Source organism: Gopherus evgoodei, chromosome 12, assembly GCF_007399415.2.
Source record: "Gopherus evgoodei ecotype Sinaloan lineage chromosome 12, rGopEvg1_v1.p, whole genome shotgun sequence".
In the NCBI taxonomy this organism is placed as follows: Eukaryota; Metazoa; Chordata; order Testudines; family Testudinidae; genus Gopherus; species Gopherus evgoodei.
The window spans coordinates 26,386,812-26,411,887 of NC_044333.1; the positions used below are offsets into that span (position 1 = coordinate 26,386,812).

Genomic DNA, 25,076 nt, shown 5'->3' on the forward strand with positions numbered 1-25,076 from the left:
GACTTATGTGACCCCCGTTTGAAGCTTTGGCCACATGTTCCCTTTTGTACCTCTCTTGGAAAACAGCTTTCCTCATTGCTATCACTTCGGCTAGGCATGTCTCTGAGCTCAAAGCTCTTAAATCGGAACCACCTTACATGATCTTCCATAAGGATAAGGTGAAGCTACAACCTCACCCTGCCTTTCTTCCCAAGGTGGTATCAACTTTTGATATCAACCAGGACATCTTCCCTCCAGTTTTCTTCCCAAAACCTCACGCCAATAGTCAGGAATGGCTTCACTCCCTCGATGTTCGTAGGGCTCTTGCCTTCTACAGTGAATGTATGAAACCGTTCCAGGAAATTATGCAGCTCTTCATCGCAGTAGCAGACCAGATGAAGGGTCTTCTGGTCTCCTCCCAGCGGATCTCTTCTTGGATCACATCATGTATTCATGCTTGCTATGATTTGGCCAGGATCCCAACCCCCCCCCAGCTCACTGCGCACTCCACAAGGGCTCAAGCCTCGTCGGCAGCCTTCCTGGCCCAGGTGCCTATCCAGGAGATCTGCAGAACTGCAACTTGGTCTTTAGTGCATACGTTTGTCTCACACTATGCCATCGTTAGACAGGCCAGAGACAATTCAGCATTTAGTAGGCTGATTCTACAATCCACGGTACTTCACTCCAACCCCACCGCCTAGGTAAGGCTTGGGAGTCACCTAACTGGAATCAATATGAGCAAGCACTCGGAGAAGAAAAGACGGTTACTCACCTTTGTAACTGTTCTTTGAGATGTGGTGCTCATATCCATTCCAAACCCGCCCTCCTTCCCCTCTATTGGAGTAGCCGGCAAGAAGGAACTGAGGAGGCGCTAGGTCAGCTGGGGTATATATCCAGCGCCATGAAGGCGCCACTCCAGGGGGCTCCACGGCTCACCCACTGGGTGTTGCTAGGGTAAAAGTTCTCCAACGGCCGTGCACGCAGCGCGTGCACACCTAATTGGAATGGATATGAGCAACACATCTTGAAGAACAGTTACAAAGGTGAGTAACCGTCTTATCTATGTGCAACTCTGTGCCTTTATTTGTGCACACAATTACTGTGATGGTGTGCAATTTGGGTAATAGTTTGTACTTAACTGCATAACTATCTATCCAGGCTACTGCTGTACCACATATTCATATATGGGTGCATAGTTGCAAGCAGATTTTTGCTTGTAGGACTTGGGACACTTACAAACAAACAAAAACCTTGGCTTATAGTGTATTTCCTACTGAATTTCCATTTTTTGGTGGACAGTGATAAAATATTACAATCAAACCTTAACATATGGCTTGATCTTGATAAGTACTGGAAAGCTACAGCTCTCATTGAAATTCAGATCAGATCCATGGTAAAGTCGTTTTTCAAGGAACAACGTCTACAGAAGCAAGGTTTACTGTAACTGCAACTCAGTATGGCCCCAGTTCAGCAAAGTACAGAAGCACATGCCTACTTTTAAGCACGTGAGCAATTCCAGTGGCTTCAGAGAGACTAGTTACGTGTTTAAATATCTTGATGGACTGGGACCAATAGCCATAATTGCAGTTTGCATTTTGAAATACATTGAAGCTTTATGGAACTTTCATTCTACTTCGTTATCCCCAAATTTAACTATAAAAAGGCTGTAATATATACTGTAACTGAATAGTGGATTTAAGATTTTTATTTTTTAATGTTTACGCTATTAAAAATATAAAAATGAAACATTTTTCAATATACTATTCAGTGTAGAAAGACCACATTTTTATTTTATTTTTTGCTTTACAAAGCTGAGAAATTGTCTCTGAAAATAAATGAATATTCATTAAATCTGAATGATGCAGAACAGTTGAAAATGGATCTACAGATTAAAGAGAGGAATCTAGAGGACTACTGGAAGAAAGAAAAAGAAATTTTACACAGAATAGAACTTCTTGAAAAAGAGCATGATGAGGTAGGCACATTTATTCAAAATATGGTAAACCTAAGCAAATCTCTCAAAAGAGAGCTTTCTCCTCAAGCGTTTAGGGAGAAGAAGGAGGAAATACATTAGATAATCTCAGTGAACTATAAAAGTAGGAAAGAATTAGTTTCTCTGATGTCCATGTCCTACAACTCTTCCCTTTGGTATTACTGTATATTATAATAAGATAGAAATGAGGGGAGGCACTCAGAGAAGGGAATGAATACAAGGTTGAGATCCTAGTTTTAGTGCATTGCAAGAAACTGTACAAAATATATTATATTGTAGAGAATCTAGTTCTGTAGTACTTAGTATGCAGTTAATCCAGGTTGAACAATGTGGCAGAAAAAGAATACCCACATTTTTTTAAGTGTCTGTAATGGGTTGTGCCCACCACCTTGGCGGCTCCTGTTGGTCACTCCAGGAATTAGCTCTGTCCTAGCCATGGATCGCCCTCTGTGGGTGGTGTCCCACCCATTGCCTGCTTGGCTGTGCTGTCTGGGACCCATGTTGCTCCCTGGCTTGCGGCATCCTCTTCTGGACACAGCCCTCCGGCTGTGCCCCGCTCTATTCTCCCCTCTTCCAGCGGGGTATTAGCAGTTCTCAGCCTGCACCTGCTTTCGTGCAGTCCTCAGGGACAAGGCACAGTCCATCGGCCATGCTCCTCTATGGTAAGATGTGCTGTAAGCGGGGAGGGGAGAACCCAGGCCCGCCTGCTACTCTGGGTCCCGATCCAGGGACCCCCAGCAGCAGTCTCCCACAGCCCTCCTTCAGTCCCCTCTTCTCCCTGTGAACCCTGGGCCCATGCACCTTCTTGGTCCTTTTTGTCAGGGGCTGTCACGTGGTAGGTGACAGGCCAAAGCTCTCTCCCTGCTCCCCCGGGCCTGCCCAGCACCGCTCTAGCCTAGGTGCTCTGTCTGCAGGGAGCAGTCCTTCTTCCTTGCTTGTCAGGAAGAGACTGCTGTCTCCTCTGCTTTGCAACCTTTAAATAGGGCCCAACCTGGCCCTGATTGGCTGTCTTTCTGCCTTTCTCTGGTTGGCTGGGTTCTGCACAGACTCCCACCAGCCAGGTTTAACCACCTCCTCTGCCAAAGTGGGGCAACTGCCCCCTGCAGTGTCCATATGTATTTTGAACCTACCATTTCTCCATTTGTGTGTGAAATGCATGTGCAGTCACAATAACTTCATGCACAAATGTGTACTCAAATTAAGCATCCAAATATCTAGTTCTAAAATGTAAATGCTTAAGCCTTCTTATGCTAGGACTCTGTTTATATCTTGTTTGAATTGATAGACTCAGGTAACTATCATGGTTTATTGAAAAGTAATAGTCTATATGTATTTCAAATCAATTAAAATGTTTCTTATATTTCAAGGATATATGCAGCAACTTTCAATCTGTAGAAACAGTACGTAGCCATCAAAAGCAGTATCCAGCTAAAAAAGCTATATACTTTCTGTAACATAAGGGAACAAATCAGATTAAAAAAAAAAGCCTTGTAATCAACCCTGTGATAGAAATGGAGATAAAGAACCCAAATTATGCCAAGTGACAAAGCTAGAAAATAGTTGTGTGAAATGGCCTAGAATCATGTAAGAAAAGCTGTAGGCATATTGGTCTGAGTGTAACAGAAAAAGATGCTGAAATATTCAGATAGAGCTCATTAATGTATACAGATTATTCAGTGTTATATAGTATTGTATCTGTCTTGTTCAGCATGCAGTTCAGTCTTTCCTTGATGGTTTCCTATGTCTGCCATTACTATCTGGTCCCTTTAGGTAGTAGAGCTCAGTGACTTAATTTACATGAGTCTCAGGCTTCTAGAACTGCTCTGTAGTATGACTGGGGCGGCTCCAAACACCAGCGCTCCAAGAGCGTGCCTGGGGCGGCAAGCCGCTGGGGGCGCTCTGCTGGTCACTGTTAGGGCTGCAGGCAGGGTGCCTTTGGTGGCTTGCCTGTGGACCCTCCGTGCCTGGGGCGGCAAAATGTCTAGAGCCGCCCCTGAGTATGACCCAATTTATTGTTTTCAGATCCAAGTTCTCACTAGGTTAAAGTTCCTTTAAATTCTTTCTCATAGCTTTGCTGAATTTCTTGTAAACAGTGTCTAACTAGAGCCAGGCAGTTCTGCAGCTTCATAGTTAACAGGGTCTACCCTCAAATTGCCCAGGTCTGTCTTCTTCTCACCCTACAATAGGATTTATTAATGCTTTGTACAATCATTAACTGGTATTTTTGCAATATAGGAAACAGTAAGAAGAAAAATATTTGTTGATATACCTCAGGAAGCAGTTACGCAAACAACATCAAAATACCATAAAATGAATGTCAGTGACAAAAAAGCAAACACTGAAAGAACACATACAAAAATGCAGTGTTCACAGCTAAATTGTAAGTCTGATGATTTGGTTGGTACTACATCTGCAAATAATCAGTCATCCAAAAATGGAATATTAAAGACTGTGAATCTAGTAGATGCTTCTACCAGAGAGAGTGAGCATAATGTTACTCTGCATTCAGCTGATAAACCACACACAGGTAGTGTACAAAAAAGTCATACTACAAATGAACGAACTGCTTGTGAGAAGAAACAGTCAGTTCCTCAAGCAAGGTATAGTATTTGATGTCTTAATGCAAAGTAAAACTGTAAAGTTGCTGTTCACTTAATGAAAATTTCCAAATCAAATGTAATTTTAATTATTATTATTATTATTATTATTATTATTATTATCATTATTATTTTTTTTTTTTTGCTAACTAGCCCTTTATTGTGAGAGAAAACAGACAACTTTTTGGTCACCACAGCTTTTCTTAGGTGTAGGTGTAGTATCTTTGACATCTTAGATCAAAGAAAATAGAATCTCAATGCAATAAAGAAAAAGGAAAAGCATTTTGTCTTTGTACTCTAGATGAAGTGGTTGCAGCTATCTCAAATGCATTTATAGGTACTATTTTAAAAATGTGATATAAGATTAAATATTTAAACTATAAAATCCATAATATTCCCCTCCCTCCAGTTTTCTCTCACATTTCTTTTCATAGAATCAGAGAAGATTAAGGTTGGAAGAGACCTCAGGAGGTCATCTAGTCCAACCCCCTGCTTCAAAGCAGGACCAACCCCAACTAAATCATCCCAGCCAGGGCTTTGTCAAGCCAGGCCTTAAAAACCTCTAAGGACGGAGATCCCACCACAGGTAACCCATTCCAGTGCTTCACCACCTTCCTAGTGAAATAGTTTTTCCTAATATCCAGCCTAGACCTCCCCCACTGCAACTTAAGACCATTGCTCCTTGTTCTGTCATCTGCCACCACTGAGAACAGCCTAGCTCCATCCTCTTTGGAACCCCCCTTCAGAGAGTTGAGGCTGCTATCAAATTCCCCCTCACTCTTCTCTTCTGCAGACTAAATAAGCCCAGTTCCCTCAGCCTCTCCTCATAAATCATGTACCCCCCCCAACCTAACATTTTTGTTGCTTTCCGCTGGACTCTTGAATTTGTCCACATCCTTTCTGTAGTGGGGGCCCAAAACTGGATGCAATACTCTAGATGTGGCCTCACCAGTGTTGAATAGAGGAGAATAATCACTTCTCTCAATCTGCTGGCAGTGCTCCTACTAATGCGGCCCAATATGCCGTTAGCCCTCTTGACAACAAGGGCACACTGTTGACTCGTATCCAGCTTCTCTTCCACTGTAATCTCCAGGTTCTTTCCTGCAGAACTGCCCCAGCTTGTAGCAGTGGATAGGATTCTTCCGTCCTAAGTGCAGGACTCTGCACTTGTCTTTGTTGAACCTCATCAGATTTCTTTTAGCCCGATCCTCCAATTTGTCTAGGTCACTCTAGACCCTATCCCTACCTTCCAGCATATCTACCTCTCCCCCTCAACTTAGTGTCATCCGCAAACTTGCTAAGGGTGCAATCCATCCCATTATCCAGATCATTAATGAAGATGTTGAACAGAACTGCCCCCAGGACAGACCCCTAGGGCACTGGCTGCCAACTAGACATCGAGCCGTTGATCACTGCCCGTTGAGCCAGACGATTTAACTAGCTTTCTATGCACCTTATAGTCCATTCACCCAATCCATACTTTTTTAACTTGCTGGCAAGAATACTATGGGAAACCGTATCAAAAGCTTTGCTAAAGTCAAGATGTATCATGTCCACCACTTTCCCCGTATCCACAGTGCCAGTTATCTCGTCATAGAAGGCAACCAGGTTGGTCAGGCATGACTTGCCCTTGGTGAATCCATGTTGACTGTTCCTGATCACCACCTTCTCCAGGTGCTTCAAAATGGATTTCTTGAGGACCTGCTCCATGATTTTTCCAGGGACTGAGGTGAGGCTGACCGGTCTTTAGTTCCCCAGATTCTCCCTCTTCCCTGTTTTAAAGATGGGCACTATATTTGCCTTTTTCCAATCGTCCGGGACCTCCCCCCAATCAAGTTTTCAAAGAAAATGGCCAATGGCTCTGCAGTCACATCAGCCGACTCCCTCAGCACCCTTGGATGCATTAGATCCATCCCCATGGACTTGTGCATGTCCAGCTTTTCTAAATAGTCCTTAACCTGTTCTTTCACCACTGAGAGCTGTTCACCTCCTCCCCATACTGTGCTGTCCAGTGCAGCAGTCTGGGATCTGACCTTGTCTGGGACCGATTCTACTGGCCATGGATAAAGACTGATGTGGAGCAGTATGTTAAGACCCGTGCCTGGTGTATACAACAGAAGACTCTACCCACGAGAACTTCTCCACTGTTTCATCTTCACAGTGAAGGCCTCATGGATTTGGTCTGTATAGATTTTTTCACAATTGAACCTGATAGCAGAAATACTTTGTAATGTGCTAGTGGTAACTGATCATTTCACAAGGTATGCACAGGGCTTTCCCACTAAAGATCAAAAAGCTTCTACTGTTGCTAAAACTCTTTGGGAGAAGTACTTTGTGCATTATGGGTTGTCCAAGCAGATGCACTAAATCAAGGATGAGACTTTGAGAGTCAATTAATTCAGGAACTTCTGAGTATGCTAGGTATAAAAAAAATCCAGAACAAACCTTATCAACCACAGGGAGACCCACGGCCTGAACGATTTAATCGGACTCTGCTTAATATGTTGGGAACCTTGAATACCAAACAGAAATCTAGATGGAGCCAGCACGTTAGCCGTCTTGAGAATGCTTACAACTGTACGCAAAATGAGGCCACTGGGTATTCTCCATATTTCCTAATGTTTGGACATGAAGCACGATTACCAATAGACCTCTGTTTTGGGGTCTCAGTGGATGGGGCTTCCCACCAGTCTTACCTCCAGTATGTGGCTAATTTTAAAAAAGACTTGTGTGCTGCTTATCAGCTTGCTCAGGCAGCATCTGATAAGGTGAACTGGGGCAATAAAGACTGTTGTGACCAGAAGGTGCAATCCTGTGATCTGCAACCTGGTGATCATGTTCTGATAAAAAATCTTGGGCTCCCTGGAAAACATAAACTTGCAAACTGTTGGAATTAGCAGGCCTACATTGTGGAGAATCAGATACTCAGGCTACCTATATATCACCTAAAGCATGAAAAGAATGGCAGCCCATTAAAGACTTTACATTGAAACCAACACGTCTGGGGTAACACATCAGAATGGATGACCCATCAGATATTAAGCCTACCTCTCTACCCAGATCATCAAGCCAAAGGACAGCTCTGATGTTTGAAAGTTCCTCCAACTCCATAGGTGCTACTAATCCTGTGCCCGGCCCTGCTACCATGATAGACATAATTGGTCCCCTATCAGAGACGGTTTCTGAAGAGGTTTACCCTGAATATGTATCATGAATCCTCAGATATGTCTCCTGGGTCTGTTGTGCTGTCACTTGAGCCAGATCAACCTGAAAGTGCAACTAGCACACCCCCTTTAAACCCTGAAGCTCTTCCATTCTTTCCTGTGGGAGAAATTCATAGGGAGGGTGTAGATATATGCAATAATCCCCCTGTGTCTTCAAGTGTAGGGAACCAGGTTGCTACAGATATTGCTCCTTCTACAATGGGTAATTCTGTGGTGGACGCCAAAACTGACGGAGCTTTATTAACACCTCCTGTAGGAGAGGAAGAAGAGATGGCACAGCCATTAAGGAGGTCCCAGCGAGAAGACAGGCCCCCTCAGTGGTTAACATATGATGTGGTTGGAGACAGCAGTGAGATGTCCATCCCCACAGTACATGGGGTGGTTGTGCTGAAAGAGTTTAAAACATCTGTGGAGTCCAAACGAGAATATGTATCCTCTAAGGACAAACTCAAGTGTTTTTTATGGTGGTGCTCACCTCAGGCTAGATGCTTAAATTGTGCCTATTCTAGTGGACCTACTTTACCCTCCATTGAATGTTACCCCAGCTAGCAGTAGGAATTAAAAATGTACATATTAAATTGTAAATTAATCTGTTTTTCTTCTTTGTTCTGGTTCCTTAATGGGGACATTAAGGATTTTTCTGATTGGGGGAGAATGTAGCCACCCTTTACTAGAGGGGCCTCTGAACTTTATTGGAGTGTTCCAGCTGGGAAGATCCTGTGCGATGCAGTCTAGCCTTAGAGACTACAACTCCTGTGATGCTTGGGGAAAGAGTGAGAGACTTGCTCTTGCAGGGAGAGCATGATGGTGGAGTCCATTTTGGGGAGAGGAGTGTGATTGCTGATGTGGAGCTCTGTTCATACCAGGAGCTGCTGTTAGGAAGCCAGAAGCTGCTGCAGGGAGTCTGCAGGGCTTTGATTGAGCAGGGTGCCTCAGAGGCTGTTGGTGGCATCACTGGAGCCAGAGACTGTTGCTGTGCCTAGAGCTGACTGAGGTGGGCCTGCAGTGAAGGACTGTGCGTAACCCCCACTCTGGTTTGGGAAAGTACTTGCAAGGGAAGGGGCACAGTAGAGAGATGGAGTCTGAAGAGAGACAGAGCGATCTTCCCACCGAACCAGGACCCAGAGCTGCTGACATTCGGTGGGACCAGCTCCAATTGTCAGAGGGGTTGTGCACTGAAACACAGAACCAACAGAGTACTGTCTCCAGCTGCAGACCTTCAAGCACATCCACGCAAGTGTTTACGACTCTGAAATCCAGAGGAATGTACGCTCCAGGGTGGGGTAAATGGTGGCAGTGCAAATGCTAGTTAAATAGGTTTCATTTATTACTGAATATTATATTTCTTAATTGATTTTATTCAACTGCCCCCTGTGGATTTAAATTAGTATTGACATTTAATCTTAGACTGTTATACTCTGATTTTTTAAAGTTGCTAAGTAAAGATGTGTTAACTCTAATTTAAGTATATTGGATGTATATTATTTATAATTGGTATTTCTGAGTTATGCCTATGCCATGGATTATAATATTTATTATTAGAATAGCTTCATTCCTGGAGGTTCCCAAGGCACATCATTGAGTGTGTACTAGGGCCAGCCAGGTGGAGGGACTGCCAATTTTAAATTCCTTTAGGAGTAAAGGGACTGCAGCAGAGAGGTGAATAGTGGATTCCTACCTATCCAATATCACCACTGGGATACTCAGAACCTTCTTTAATGTCAACAGAATCAGGCACACAGGTGAGCGTTGCCTGCTCCTGAGTAACCCAGGTAGGAAAGGGGCATTATATATGTAAGACACAGGAGGTAATTGTCTTGCTCTGCTTAGCATTGGTGAGGGCCCAGCTGGTGTATTTTGTCCAATTCTGGGTGCCACACTTTAGGAAAGATGTCCATAGCCGAGTAACAGAAAATGATAAAATGTTTAGAAAACCTGACTTAGGGGGAAAGGTTAAAAAAAATTGGCATGTTTAGCCTTGAGGAAAAGAAGACCAAGGGGGGGACCTGATGACAGTCTTCAGATTTGTTAAGAGTTGTTATGAAGAGGATTGTTATCAGTTGTTCTCTGTGTACACTGAAAATAGGAAAAAAAAGTAATGGGCTTAATCTCCTGCAAGGGAGATTTAGTTTATATATTAGGAGAAATTTTCTAACCTAAGGATAGTTAAGCACTGGAATTAGGTTCCAAGGGAGGTTGTGGAATCACTGGAGGTATTAAGAACAGGTTAGACAGACACATGTCAGGGATGGTTTAGCTATACTTGGTTCTGTCTCAATGCATGGGGGCTGGACTAGATGATCCTCTCAAGGTCCCTGCAAGCCGTATATTTCTATTATTTTAAATGTTGTTATGAGATTTGGTTTTAACTTTATTAATATGTTTTTGATCTTTCCAGTGAACACTTGTTTAAACAGCCATCACTGACTGTTCAAAATCTGAAACAGGCACAAGTAACAGGTACAAATAACTGAAATATATTCTTTTTTTCCAGATGGTGGTGTATGTTATGGATTGTTATTGGAAATAAAATATGGTCCATATCGCTTACCTTTAAAACTATATTTTATCATGCAGTGTGTATCATACTGTATGTGCACCTCCATTCCATTATGTACAGTGTTATAAAATTGTAAATATTTGCGTAGATTTGGAATTTTATATTAAATAACTATTAAAATGAGAATCTGTTTCTTTTGTTTAGATTTTATCTTCTAAAATGTTTTACTTTAGTATTTTTTTTGTACAGTAACTCCTCACTTAAAGTTGTCCCGGTTAACATTGTTTCATTGTTATGTTGCTGATCAATTAGGGAACATGCTCGTTTAAAGTTGTCCAATGCTCCCTTCTAACATCGTTTGGCGGCTGCCTGCTTTGTCCACTGCTTGCAGGAAAAGCAGACCGTTGCAGCTAGCTGGTGGGGGCTTGGAACCAGGGTGGACCAGCAGCCCCCGCATTAGCTCCCCACTCCCCTAAGTTCCCTGTGCTGCAGCCGCCCAGTAGGCTGTCAATTGCCGGGCAGGTCAGCCATCCCTCCCCCCACTGCCATGTACTCCTTCTGCCCTCTGCCTTGGAGCTGCTCCCAGAGACTCCTGCTTGCTGTGCTGGGAGGGGCGGGGGAGCTAATGTCAGGGTGTCCCCCGCCCTCTTGCTCCCCGCTTACTCCTTCTCCATATAGAGCAGGGAGGGGACACAGATGGAGTGAGCCAGAGAGAGCCAGGGGCAGCAGCTGCTGTCTCAACTTCCTGATCCACTTAAAAAGACAATGCACTTAAGAGTGGGTTAGCTTACTTAAAGGGCAGTGTGCATATCTCTCTCTCTCTCCCTCCCACATACAAGGTGTGTGTCTGTCTCTGTCTGCTATGCTGTCTCCCCTCCCTGGTGTTTGTGCTGCCTCTTGTGAGAGGCTACATTAACGTGTTAACCCTTGAGGGCTCAGCCCAGTGCTAGTTCATCATTTAGCAGCAAGGCATTCCCTGGGAAATATCCCACCCTCTTCTACCCTCTAACTTCACCACCTCAACCAAGCTTCACAATCATCATCGCTGTGTACAGTATTAAATTGTTTGTTTAAAACGTGTACTGTGTGTATATCTATATAATATATAGTTTTTTGTCTGGTGAAAAAAATTTCCCTGGAACCTAACCCCCCCATTTATATTAATTCTTATGGGTAAATTGGATTCACTTAACATCGTTTTGCTTAAAGTCGCATTTTTCAGGAACATAACTATAACGTTAAGCGAGGAGTTACTGTAAAATAATTTCTAACATTACACAGGATAAGTGTGGAAAATGTTTTCTGCTATGTCTGAAAAAAATTTTGGATTGAGCAATAGTACAAGAATTTCTTTTGACCTCTGCTCTAAATAGTGGACAAAAAGAAATAGACAAAAGAAACAATTTTGTGAAACTGGCATTTAAGCATGTATATTGTTCCATTTTGATTTCAGTGGCACTATTCATGCATTAAATTAAGCACGTGTAAATGTTTGTAGGATGGGGCGTAAGGGATTAGTTTTGATCTCTGCCTCATTATAGCCAGTGTATTTTTCATACTTCAGTTCTGATCCATCTAATCTTTATTCTTGAATAACCTATTGACAATCTAGAGGAGTAAGAATTTCTCATCTGAATAAGTGTTTGCCTGATTGGTACCTTAGAAAGGGCCAAATTGTGCTCTGTTACATCACTGTAAATCATGAGTAAGGACTATTACATGTGTAAGGTTTTGCAGGATCAGACTCTAGATTTGAAATAAATACAATGAACCTGATGTCCAACTTCATCATATCTATTTGCATCAGGTAAAACCAGTATGATCAAATGAACAAATCAGGCCCATTGCATAAAATGAAGGCAATATAAGTACTGAATTCCCTGGAGTTAATCTGGATTTACACTAAAGTAACTGAAATTCCTATTTTACCTTTAGTATTCTTTTTCTTTGCTGTTGTGTAAATTAAACATCTATATGTCTTCTAGAAATGTAAAATAAAATTGGACTTATGTATACTGTGGAGAAGTTACCACCAGAAAGACAGTTTGCTTTTTCCATCCTAGTGAAATACACTTTTTTCAAATTTAGAAACAGTTACATTTTGTTCAGACTCAACAAACAAGGAAATAAGTATTCCAATTACTTCTGCATCTCCTAAAATGACAGATTTAAGGTGCTCAGGTAAATGATATTTATCTTAGACTTTTTATTATACCATAAAAATCTTTTTATGCCCCATCAGAAATACATTAAATTACTTGATATTACATCTGATTTGACGCATCTACAATACTAATAAATCTATTGCCTTTAGCCTATTTTTCTCCCCAGTAATAAAGTATAATTGTCTCCATCTGCCACTGGGCAGATTCACCAACCACACGCTCAAGTTTAGGTCCAAATCCTTTTCCCAAACAGAAGATTTGGATATTTTCCTGCTTTATATAAGCAGAAAGGGGAGAGAATATATTCTTTCTCTGCTAAATAGGTCTCCTGACTCTATTTAAAAAAAATTATGCTAATATCCAACCTGTTATCTAATCCTGTATGCACATTTGTGGCTAAATTGTAGCATTAAGTTACAGCCATTTAATGGGAACACTGAAAAACTGCAATGCTCCAGAGGGTACAGTGGCTATGCCACTATTAAAGCAGTAGTAGTTTGCAGTGCTTTCACTTTTCACACAGTGTTAGAAGCATGCTGTCATCCCTCTCTGGCCACTATATACAGCTTGGTATTAACAGTGTCTCTGGCCCTGGGCACAAGGACTTGTACTTGGCCCCTGTGCCTGGGCAGTGCATAATAGAGGCTGGGAAACCTAAGCCTCCCCAAACCTCACACCACCGGGGGTTAGGGAGAGTGAAGGATTTGGGCCCCTGGAAAAAAATCTCATCCTCCCACAGCCCCAGTGGTGCGGGCACAGCTTTTCTGGTCTTGGGGACACAGGAGGTGGAGGGAGGAGCGAGCAGGGGTGGAACATTGGGGGAAGAGGCAGAGTGGGGGCAGAACAGGGGCGTGGCCACAGGGGAAGGGGTGGAATGGGAAAGGGGCTCTGGGTTCAGAGCTCCAGCCAGGGCCAAGAGCTCTGCCATGGTCCCAGCTGAGGCTGAGAGCTCTCAGCTGAATCCCCCCGTGTCCCCAACCGAGCTGGCAGCCCCGTCTTCCCTGGCCAGAGCAATGGGGGGAAGGGCAGAGCTCTCAGTCCCCTAACTCCCCAGCCAGTACCACGGGGGACTGAGAGCAGTAAGCAGGGGCAGGGCCTTGGCCAGAAGAGGAAAGCTTCACCCACCACCCATGCCCCAATGTGAGTGTGCAAAGGGAACAGAGGCTCCTTGTGTTCTGTCCTGTACCTTCCTTGCACTTCTGCACAGGGTCTATAAATAATCTGGCCCTTTGTGGATATAATTTATTTTCCATGGACTTAATAAAAACAAGTGTATGTTTTTGGAGAGCTACTACAAATTGTTAAACAAGCATTTTCAAAAATATAAATTTTAGAGCCAGTATTCCTTGACCTGTACATGGAAATCTAAGAACAAATTGAACCCTTCTTGGGCAAAATAACAAATCTGCTGAGTTTAGTAGTGGCTCATAGAAATGTATGCTGGGGCTTCAGAACAAGGGTTTGCTGGCTGCATCAAGGTTGAACTTTGCAGAATATAAAAGAAGGAAATTAAAATAAATGTCACTATTTGGAAAGACTGTGGCATAAGCTCTACAAACCACTTTGAAGACATTTTTAACAAATAGATTTCCTACATCTACATTTTATATATGCTATTTCTACAACATAGTTTTTTTTTTCCAGGATGTATAACAGTAGGACTGCCTTTCAATAGCAGAAATTTTAGCAAGATCTTGCATACTTGTCCACATCAGTGTGATCGTCACAAAGTCATTCTGGAAGCTGAAGAGAGATATAAAAGGGGACTAAGAAAATCGGTTATCTGTAATAACAGTAGTTCTGAGGCTTTTAAGAGTAATTATGAGGATTTTTTATAATAGATAAGGGTATAGTTTAAAAAGTATTTGTAATTAGTAATATGTTTTGACTGATTCTAATCTAATAATCTTACATTGGTGTAACTCCATTAACTTAATTGGAGTTAGTCATAATTTATACTGGTGTATACGTGAGATCATAATTAGACCCCGGTCCCTGGGAGTAGAAACTACAGTGTACATCTCTCTTATGTGTTCCTTGGTAATTGGCTGTATATCCTCATTATGAACTTGGATGAGGCTGTCTGTCCTCTTAGCCAGAATTAGTAAGTCCCTGCCTTCTACCATTAGGAAAGAGTGAATGAGTGCATGGCAGCACAACAAGCTCTTTCTCATATCAGTATCACTTCCTCAAGGATGTGAGAGGCTTAGAACTCTTGATCTAGATGGTGGGTGAGGGAAATTGCATCCTCAAATACATGTAGCTTTCTACTGGAAAGAGAGACTGGATTTTTAGAATGAAAGATTTTAGCTGCTAGCATTTATGATGATGATAAAACGTTTGTCCTGTGCTTTCCAGAAATACTGTTGACCCCAGCTAAGAAAGGAAGACTGAATACAGAGTCGTCAACCTTCAAGAGCAGAAAAAATCTTGAGGAAAACTTCCAAAGTAAGGGCCCAGTCCTGCAACTGAAGCTCATGCAAAAACTTCTTATTGTATGAGTAATTTTATTGCATGGGTACACAAGGGGCATTTCTACATAAGCCTCCCAGCCCAGATCCAGACTTGTTGTTGTATCAGGGCTTGTGTTAATATGCTAAAAACCGCCACGTAAATGTTTTTGCTTTTATGTTCTGGCTCGGGCTGGAGCTCTGGTTCTGAAGCCCTCCCACCTTAAGAGCCTGAGCTCCAGCCTAAGCAACAATGTAAAAGCAATGTCTACCCAGTTATTTTTAACATGTTAGTATGAGTGCCACTAACACAAGTCTGTGGATCCTGGCTTGGAGGCTTGTTTCCAGATGCTATGTAGACATACCCGTGCAAGACTTCATTGTGAGATCTTTTGTGTGGGGAATTATGTCCTCCTCTGGGTACTCTACAATATTAAGCATAACTATGTCACTCCAATAATAAATAATAAGATGGTATCTCATTTCGGTATAGCAGGAAATAGAGAAATAGGCATTTTTGCTTTTATTAGCAGGAGATAGTGGATGGATTTGCAGCAATGGGGTTCCCGAATTGTGGTGGAAGTAGAACAATAGAGGGCATGCATCTCCCTATTTTGGCACTAGACCACTTTGCTACAGAGTACATAGACAGAAAGGGCTACTTTTCTATAGTTATGCAATTGTTAGCAGATCACCAGGGATGCTTCACTGACATCTGTGTTGGCTGGTCAGGGAAGGTGCATGATGCATGGATTTTAAGAACACAGAAAATATGCTGCAGAGTGCCTAGTAGTTATGAAAGCACCCACTTGTTACTGTACAGTGTGACACAACTCATAGGATCAGTAATAGTAATAATCAGAAATGTACAGCAAACACCACAAAATCAGTAGGTGCATTGACTATTATATTCATAGATATACATCAAGCACCACACAATTCCTAACAGGCCCCAAAACATCTGGGTCAGGTTGAGCACAGAAAGCTGCAAGCAAGGCCTTTCTTTCCTGACTGGGAGATTACTATTGGCAGTGTTGAAATGCCTGTAGTGATCCTGGGGGAGCCAGCATACCCCTTGGTTCCTGACTCATGAAGCCGTACACCAGCCACCTTGACAGCACCAATGAAGGATTCATCTACCTGTAGGTGAAGCTAAATGTGCTTTAGTAGGTTGAAGGGACAGTGGCATTGTTTACTCACAAGATCGGATCTCAGTGAAAAAAACATCCCAATGGTTATACCTGACAGCTGTGTCCTGCATAATATCTGTGAAGCAAAGGGGGTGGATTCTTAGGGTCAACATAAATAACAGTGTCTACACTCACACTGGATCAATGTCAGTACATTTGCCCAGGCTCAATGCCACTTAGGGAGGTAGTGTTACTGCATCACTGTTTCTGAGCACTTTCATTAGTGGGAGACAAATTTAAGTGCAGACACATGCACAACTATGTCAACATAAGGCAGTGTGAATCACCCTAAATGTAATGTAGACCAAGCTATTGACTTCAGTGGATTTGCCCCTGATTTCCACTGATGTGAGAGAAGAATCATGCCAGTTTTGTTGAAATGCACATTGACAGGTTACAACAAGATCAGAATATTCTTGCAGACTTCGTCTATACATATTCACAATTGTGAATAAAGTAAGGAATTTACACTAGTAAGTACAAAGTCAGAATTTTTACAGTATTTTAAAGCACTTTCCCTGGAGCAAAAGCATTGTATCATAAATATTAAATGTAAAAAAAAGGGAATTTAGTGACCTCAAGAAATGAAAAGCTTGATAACCTAGGAGGCTTAAGTCTTCTACCCATTCACAGAACAGGTACAGTGCAGGATAGCAGCAGTTGCCCCTGAAACTGCCTCCCAATCATTTGCATAAACCTGACATGTACCAACAACTTTCAGAATGAGAAGGGAGTTAAATATTCATGGCTCATTCATTCTTTAGCCTCTTTCCCTTTATTGGTTACTGGTGCCATTTGTGATAAGAGCAATCTTGGTGTGATGTATACACTAGGGTTGTCAAGTGATTAAAAAAATTAATCATGCAATTAATCGCACGGTTAATAATAGAATACCATTTATTTAAATTTTTTTGATGTTTTCTACTTTTCAAATTGATTTCAATTACAACACAGAATACAAAGTGTACAGTGCTCACTTTATATTTATTTTTATTACAAATATTTGCACTGTAAAAAACCAAAAGAAATAGTATTTTTAACCTAATAAAAGTACAGTCGTGCAATCTCTTTATCATGAAAGTTGAACTTACAAATGTAGAATTATGTACAAAAAACCCCCTGTGTTGAAAAATAAAACAATGTAAAATGTTAGCGTCTGCAAGTCTACTCCATCCTACTACTTGTTCAGCCAATCCGTCAGACAGACAAGTTTGTTTACATTTGCAGGAGATAATGCTGCCCACTTCTTGTTTACAAGGTCACCTGAAAGTGAGAATAGGCATTCTCATGGCACTATTGTAGTCGGCATAGCAAGATGTTTACGTGCCAGATGCGCTAAAGATTCATATGTCCCTTCATGCTTCAATCACCATTCCAGGGACATGCGTCCATGCTGACGACACATTCTGCTCGATAACAATCCAAAGCAGTGTGGACCGACACATGTTCATTTTCATTATCTGAGTCAGATGCCACCAGCAGAAGGTTGATTTTCTTTTTTGGTAGTTTGGGTTCTGTAGTTTTTGCATCAGAGTGTTGCTCTTCTAAGATTTCTGAAAGCATGCTCCACACCTCATCCATCTCAGATTTTGGAAGGCACTTCAGATTCTTAAACCTTGGGTCAAGTGCTGTAGCTATCTTTAGAAATCTCACACTGGTACCTTCTTTGCGTTTTGTCAAATCTGCAGAGAAATTGTTCTTAAAATGAGCAACATGTGCTGGGTCATAATCCGAGACTGCTATAACATGAAACATATGGCAGAATGCAGGTAAAACAGGGCAGGAGACATACAATTCTCCCTGAAGGAGTTCAGTCACAAATTTAATTAACACATTATTATTTTTAACGAGCATCATCAGCATGGAAGCATGTCCTCTGAAAAGGTGGCTGAAGCACGAAGGAACATATAACTAGCATATCTGGCACATAAATACCTTGCAATGCCGGCTACAAAAATGCCATGCAAATGCCTCTTCTCGCTTTCTGGTGACATTGTAAATAAGAAGAGTGCAGCATTATCTCCTGTAAATGTAAACAAACTTGTTTGTCTTCCCGATTGCCTAAACAAGAAGTAGGACTGAGTGGAGTTGTATGCTCTGAAGTTTTACATTGTTTCGTTTTTGAGTGCAGTTATGTAACAAAAAACCCTACATTTGTAAGTTGCACTTTCATGCCAAAGAGATTGCACTACAATACTTGTATGAGGTGAATTGAAAAATACTATTTCTTTTCTTTATCATTTTTATAATGCAAATATTTGTAATAAAAAATAATATACACTCTGTATTCTATGTTGTAATTGAAATCTATAAATATGAAAATGTAGAAAAACATCCAAAATATTTGAAATTTATTAAAGGGTATTCTTATTGTTCAACAGTGTGATTAAAACTGTGATTAATCACAATTTTTTTTGTTGATCACATGAGTTAACTGCAATTAATCGGCAGCCCTAATCTGCACTAAGAATTGGATTGAAACTCCCAGCCCATATCTCAGCCTCTACATTTAGTTCACAATCTCTCTGTAATACATTTCAGTCTAATGGGTGTGGATCAGTGTGTCAGTTTACCCCATAAAATATGAGAACTTTTATTTCTACTTTTAAGATAATTCATGAGGGATTCTCACTTAAAATGAAGTGATTGTGGTATCTTAGACACAGCACCAACCATATCCATACAGTGTTAGTGACTGACACTGTTTTGTATTATTAATGACCATAGTTTAAAAATAGCCCAAAGTTATGTTCCAAAATCCATATTTAGGGTCTTAAATAAGTGCCCTGATTTTCAAATTTACTGAGCATGCAGCAGTACCCACTGAAGTCAATTCATGAAAATCAGGCCACTTACTTAAGAACCTAACTTTAGGCTCTTACTTTTGAAAATCTTGGGTTTATATTAGTGTCCAAATTAACAAATTGCTGATACCAAGTTACTAGTTAATAGGTTCATTTATTCTCCAGACTCCAAAATTGGTTATCATTTTTTCCCAGAGGGACTGTGGCCTGCCAGCATAAACTTTTCCAAATTACTGATTATTTTTAAGTCATCAACCCCTTTAGATTGATATGACATGGCATCTGGAAGGCAAAGGTTTCCTGCCTGGCACATTCTTCTAGTCCAGCACAGCTAAATTAATAATAAAGCTGGGAAGAGGGTCTTCCCTTGAATTTTGGTTCCTAAATCATTACCTTGTTTGTTGTTTTTTAAAAGGTATTCGTTTGACTCCTATGAAGAAAACCCAAAGTAGTATTTCAAATATAGATGACAACTTCAACAAAAATATTAATTTCCAAGAAAAATATAACTTAATACCTACATACACAAAAAGTGAGTATTACCATAAAATTAATCACAGAATTCTGGAAGTTGTAAAATCAGTTTTATTCTGTCTCTGGTTGAGGGCATTGCAACTGGCTGTGCTTCACAGATCTATGCTCATCATTGGAGATCAAAGTATGAGAATTTAAAATGATATATACTATTATCTTTCAACTTTAATAAATACAGATGTGACTTGTGAGCATGATCTTCTGTCATCTGTTGGTTAGTTTCTTCTGCTGCACCTAAGATATAACTCCTTGCATATTTAATACATCAGTGACATTGATGTAGCCTTAATGCTGGAGAAAAGATACTTTTATATTATTTGAGTATTAGAATTTATAAAATAAGTAACATTCACACTTCAACTTTTGTTAGAAGAACTGCTGCTTCATATTACCCCATTCAGTTCTATCTTAGATTTCAGTTAGTTTAAATTAACAAACAGATGGCCTTGTTCATAACTCCACAGCTCTCCAAACAAACCAAGACACACACTTGAGGAAACAAACAGTCAAAGAGAGACACTACACAGAATATCAAGGCTTGAATGAGAAAAATAAATATTCATTTGATGAAGGTGAGGTAAGTTGTGAGGCCAGATAATACCCTTACATATTTGCATAAAAATCCAAATTAAAGTCAATACCTGTGTGGTTTTTTAAAATATCTTTATTGTTATTAGTGTAGTCACTTGTAACAGGAACCCAGCACCAGGATGAATGACCAAGTTGAACCCTAGTGTAAACAGGTACATCTCCATTGATTGTCAGTGCAGTTACACCCACTTATACTAGGGATGTATTTAGTGCTACTTTTTTTTCAGCCCTTCACTCTCCTTTAACCACCTCTGGGTCTCCCCTTCTGCCCAATACCTTGTCCCTGTGGCCACAGAGTGGAGGGCTGGGGTTGACAGGTGGTTGAGTCAGGATGGGACAGCTGGGGCTTGGGTGCTCCCCTGGTGAGGGGGCACGCTAGGCAGGTCAATGTGGTCAGAGCAGGGAGGATGGGACAGGGCTCTTCAGAAATCGTCTCCCTGCCATAGTTTCCGCCACTGCCTCTAGTTTCATTAATAGGCAGTAAATCACAGAGCTTAAGGAGGTAAGTCTCTGAGAGACACTGCACATGCATTGGCTATTCTGCTGTCAAGGCAGCAGTTCAGGAGGACTATGAGCCTCACCAAACATGAGACCAGGTTCAGATTCTCACTTCCATCTCCCCTTTATTGGAAAAATCATAATATTGGGCTAATTTAGCAATTTCTGTACAATCTGTGAAGGAAGCTGCCCTCCACACCTTAGCCATTAGGGGTGTGTTGGCCTTTTATCTGGACAGGACCAAACCCCAAGGACCACACCCAGAATTTTGGCTCTTTTGCTGCCAGAGTTAAAGGAATATCTGTTTCCACCCAAAGTTGTATCCTTTCTTGTTATGAGGCTGCTAATCACCCTGTTCTTAGGGTTATAGCCCATACCACTAGATCTCAATCTACTTCCATTTCCATGTTGAAGAATGTGCCCATTACAGAAATATGCAAAGCTGCCACTGAGGCTTTGATTTACACCTTCTCAAAACACTATGCCTTATTGCATGCCTCCAGGACAGATGCTATCTTTGTACTGCAGTTCTACAGACAATCTCAGAGCAGGTTCTGAAGCTTCCACCTTCTTCAGGGAGTACTGCTTAGGAATCAGCTGAAGTGGAGCACCCATAGGGACATAACTTGAAGGAGAGATTGCTCACCCTATACAGTAACTGGAATTCTTTGAGTAATGTCCCTGTGGATGTTCCACTATCCGTCCTCTTTTTCCTTTGCATCAGAGTCTTGTCTTGAAGGGACTTTGTGGTAGAGAAGGAACTGAGGATGGTTCACCCAACACTGCCCTATATATCCTTGGTAGGGGGCCCAAGAATAGTTAGGATGTATGTGCAGACCAGATGCAGCTACCAAATCTCTGCTCAAAAGTGCATGGGGCACAGTTATTGTACAGGATAAGTAACCTCTCCTTCTGTTATTCTGTAGGGCTCTATAATATAAGAACTAACATTTAATAATTATGTTAAATGGTATTTCCACTTCAATGCTATATTCTTTTACATAATTTTTAAATAAGTCAAAATAAATACTTACAGAGCACTGAAAGTCTTTCATTGGACACACATGCAAGAGCTTTAAAAAAGAGTAAACGAAGAACCCGGAAAGATTTTACAACAGAAGAAGTAAACTATCTTTTGAGTGGTGTAAGGAAAATGGGCTATCACTGGAATTCAATTTTGTGGTCCTACCCATTTCAGAAAGGACGGACAAACATTGATCTTGCTAAAAAATACCACAAGTTACAGACACATGTAAGGGAAACTTAATTTTCTAATAGTCACTTTATGCTAAAGTTAAAAACTGATTTGAATTGTAACCTCTAATTGCATTTTCATTTTTGATGTGAAATGACAAAAGTGTGAGATTTTGTGCTGTGTCTTTGAGACACATCACAGAAGTTGCAGCCCAGGGAGCAAAAGGGCTAAAGTGACTGTAAGGCACCTTTTGTGCCCTCCCAGTTCAGACTGCTCCCTCTTGTAACTGTGGGCTTGGCTACACTTGCGAGTTAGAGAGCATCAAAGCAGCCCCAGGCACCCCAGCTCACTACCTGTCCACGCTGGCAAGGCACGTAGAATACTCTGACTCCAGGCCTAGAGTTCTTCTGCTCCTCCACCTTGGTGAGAAGATTAACACTTGGTGCGCATTGGGTGAAATGCCCAGGCATCAGTGTGAACGAGGTGTTGCATTACTGCGCTCTGATCAGCCTCCGGAAATGTTCCATAATCCCAAGTCAAGTGGCCACTCTTGTCATTGTTTTGGAATCACGGCAGGCATGCCGATATGTCCTTTGAAAGCTCTGTTTTTGACAGCTGGCATGCTTATCTGCTCCAAGACAAAGCAACCATTACTGTGGAATGCTGTATGTGATAGAGACAGGTGGAGAGGAGAGGGGGGTCTGCTGCTGCCTGAACTTACAAGACAGCATACTGACATGCTCTCAGCCCCACCAAAACCCACTCTCTCTCCCCCTCATACACACAACACATTCCCTGTCAGACTCCACCCCACCCCCCTCATTTGAAAAGCACGTTGCAGCCACTTGCATGCTGGAATAGCTACCACAATGCACTGCTCTGTGTCCGTTGCAAGAGCTGCTAATGTGGCCATGCCAGTGTGCTTGCAGCTGTCAGTGTGGACAGACTGCAGCGCTTTCCCTACTGTGCTCTATGAAGGCTGGTTTAATTCAAAGCGCTCTACATCTGCAAGTGTAGCCATGCTGTAAGACAGCCATAGTAGGCTGCCTTAGCTGGAGCAGCCTGTTGCTCACTGTGACTGTCTTCTTCAAGCCCTGTGCTGGGAGAGAACTACATCTAGGATTTTTAGAACTCCTTCGTGTTATTCCAGCCCCACTACTCAGAATACAAGGGCCAGGATGAGTGATAATCTCACCCAAAATCCCTAGGATAGTCCAACATATTGACTAGGGACTGGAAGCCAGGAATTCTTGAGTTCTAATTTCTCTCTGACAATGACTTGTTTGGCCTGAGGCAAGTTTCTCTATGTGTATATCAGTTTTCTCTGTCTGTAAAATGAAGATGATTTTTATTTACCCCTTACGCAAGGGTATGAAGGATTATAATTTGATTAGCTAATACACCTCTACCCCAATATAACATGACCTGATATAACACGAATTTGGATATAACGTGGTAAAGCAGTGCTCCAGAGTGGCAGGGCTGCGTGCTCCGGCGGATCAAAGGAAGTTCGATATAACGCGGTTTCACCTATAATGCGGTAAGATTTTTTGGCTCCCAAGGACAGCATTATATCAGGATAGAGGTGTATTTGAAGCATGTTTTGAACAACTATCAGGTATTCTTCATCTTAACCCTGTTATATAATGTGTACTAGATCTTGTATCACAATTTAGTGTTTGAAAATACCAGTTTGTCTAGACATTTACTTTTTCTTTTTTTAATTTTACAGAGGAATGAAAATAAGGAAGATCTGTAACATCTTTCTAAAGTATTTTATATTCTGCTAAAGAATTTGGAAGTTTAAAGGACAGAATTATAGTGTAAATGAGTTAGGTATTGTTAATATGCATTCTACATATTTCACTTCAGATATTTTATTGTAATTTGTATAGGGCTAGGCTCTGATGTAGACTTAAGTGAAACGTATTTTGATAGGTATTTTCAGAATGCTAACGTACATTCATTAAATAAAATTTATACCAGGAAAATTAAAATGCTTTAACTGTACTACAGAGACGCACCCAAAAAACAACAAGGAAAGTTGGCGTCTGTGTCACAAACTACCCTGCTGTGAGTGTATATAGAACTAATATTGAAAGCTACTAAAGCTGAAGGAGCCCAATTATACTGTACATCTATACCAGAAGGAATAGGAAAGCAGGATGTAGCCATTTTTATTTTTAGAACATTACTTATATGCAATCCCTTATAAACCTCAGTTATGGACCCTGTCTTTACGAGCTTACTATCAAACTAATTCTGTTTCGGATGTTCATTTAATTTCCATTTTTTTGTGTTAGTAGCCATTCTTCCTTTTCTCTGAAGAGCAGTGGGTACTTTAAGCTAGTGTTCTTGTATTCCCTTTAGACATGGTAGTAATAGTGTTGGAAATGCCAGGAGAAGCCCTGTTCAGAAGGCCCCCGCCCAGGGAGGTTGGACTGATGTCTCACTCTCAACTCCCAGAAATAAGCAAACCAGAGAGCCAAGCTCTTTTAGATTTCCTGCAAATGTGGAGCATAATACAGTGGTTGAAAGACCCTTGCAGGACAGAAGGGCTGGGGCTAGTTTTTATTTCTGTTAATTTAGTTTTTGTTCCTTTGTCACCTTGGAAATTGGGACTAGAGGCCTAACCCTAGAGGAGATCCCAGACAACAATGCAACCCTCCTGAGAAGGTGGGCTGATATAGGAAGCAGTCCACAGAACCAGCAAGAGATCTGATGAGACGAACAACCCCTTGTTACAGGCTCCCTGAGTTTGGAATCCAGGAAAAAGGGAGGGAGGGACAGGGTTCCGGTACAGCCTCACCAATGGAGGCTAGCATGAAGACCCTGATAAAAGGATCTGAGCTGATGACCTGATGTACAGTCATGGCAGTACTGTTGAGTTGAACTCTGGTTTTCCCTGAAAGGGGTGAGACTAAATACAACCTGGCTGGAGTGCTGAGTCACAAAACCAGGTGGGCTAGCAGCAGACCTGAATGGCCAGCCAGTGGGGCTACATAAAGAGAAAGCCCTATAACACGGCACCAAGCCACGAGGTGGTGCATCAGCTGGTGAGTCAGTTTGGGTATATCTGCACTGCAATTAGACACCTGCAGCTGACTTGGGCTAAGAGATTGTTTAATTACAATGTAGATGTTCAGGCTTAGGCTGCAGCCTGAATTCAGACCCTATCACCCCACAGAGACTTGAACCCAGGCACCTGCCCAAGCCTGAATGTCTAAACCTCTATTAAAAAGCCTTTTAGCATAAGACCTAGTCAACTGGTATAGGCCAGTTGTGGGTGTCTAATTCAGTGTAGACATACCCTCGGTAACTAATACTAATTATCTGATCATCTGAACAAGAAAGAA

General features: G+C 41.6%; 1 protein-coding gene across 1 annotated transcript in view; it reads left to right on the forward strand.

Annotated features, from left to right (window-relative positions):
* Nucleotides 1-23,676, forward strand: part of TERB1 (telomere repeat binding bouquet formation protein 1) — a 54,451-nt gene extending 30,775 nt beyond the window's left edge. The window contains exons 12-20 of the mRNA XM_030582211.1: nucleotides 1,845-1,954; nucleotides 4,208-4,572; nucleotides 10,192-10,253; nucleotides 14,103-14,273; nucleotides 14,817-14,906; nucleotides 19,318-19,434; nucleotides 19,901-20,013; nucleotides 21,562-21,777; nucleotides 23,453-23,676. Of these exons, the coding sequence (XP_030438071.1) occupies nucleotides 1,845-1,954; nucleotides 4,208-4,572; nucleotides 10,192-10,253; nucleotides 14,103-14,273; nucleotides 14,817-14,906; nucleotides 19,318-19,434; nucleotides 19,901-20,013; nucleotides 21,562-21,777; nucleotides 23,453-23,479 (1,271 nt within the window). The 3' untranslated portion in view covers nucleotides 23,480-23,676. The remainder of the gene's footprint in view (nucleotides 1-1,844; nucleotides 1,955-4,207; nucleotides 4,573-10,191; nucleotides 10,254-14,102; nucleotides 14,274-14,816; nucleotides 14,907-19,317; nucleotides 19,435-19,900; nucleotides 20,014-21,561; nucleotides 21,778-23,452) is intronic.
* Nucleotides 23,677-25,076: the final 1,400 nt, after the last annotated feature.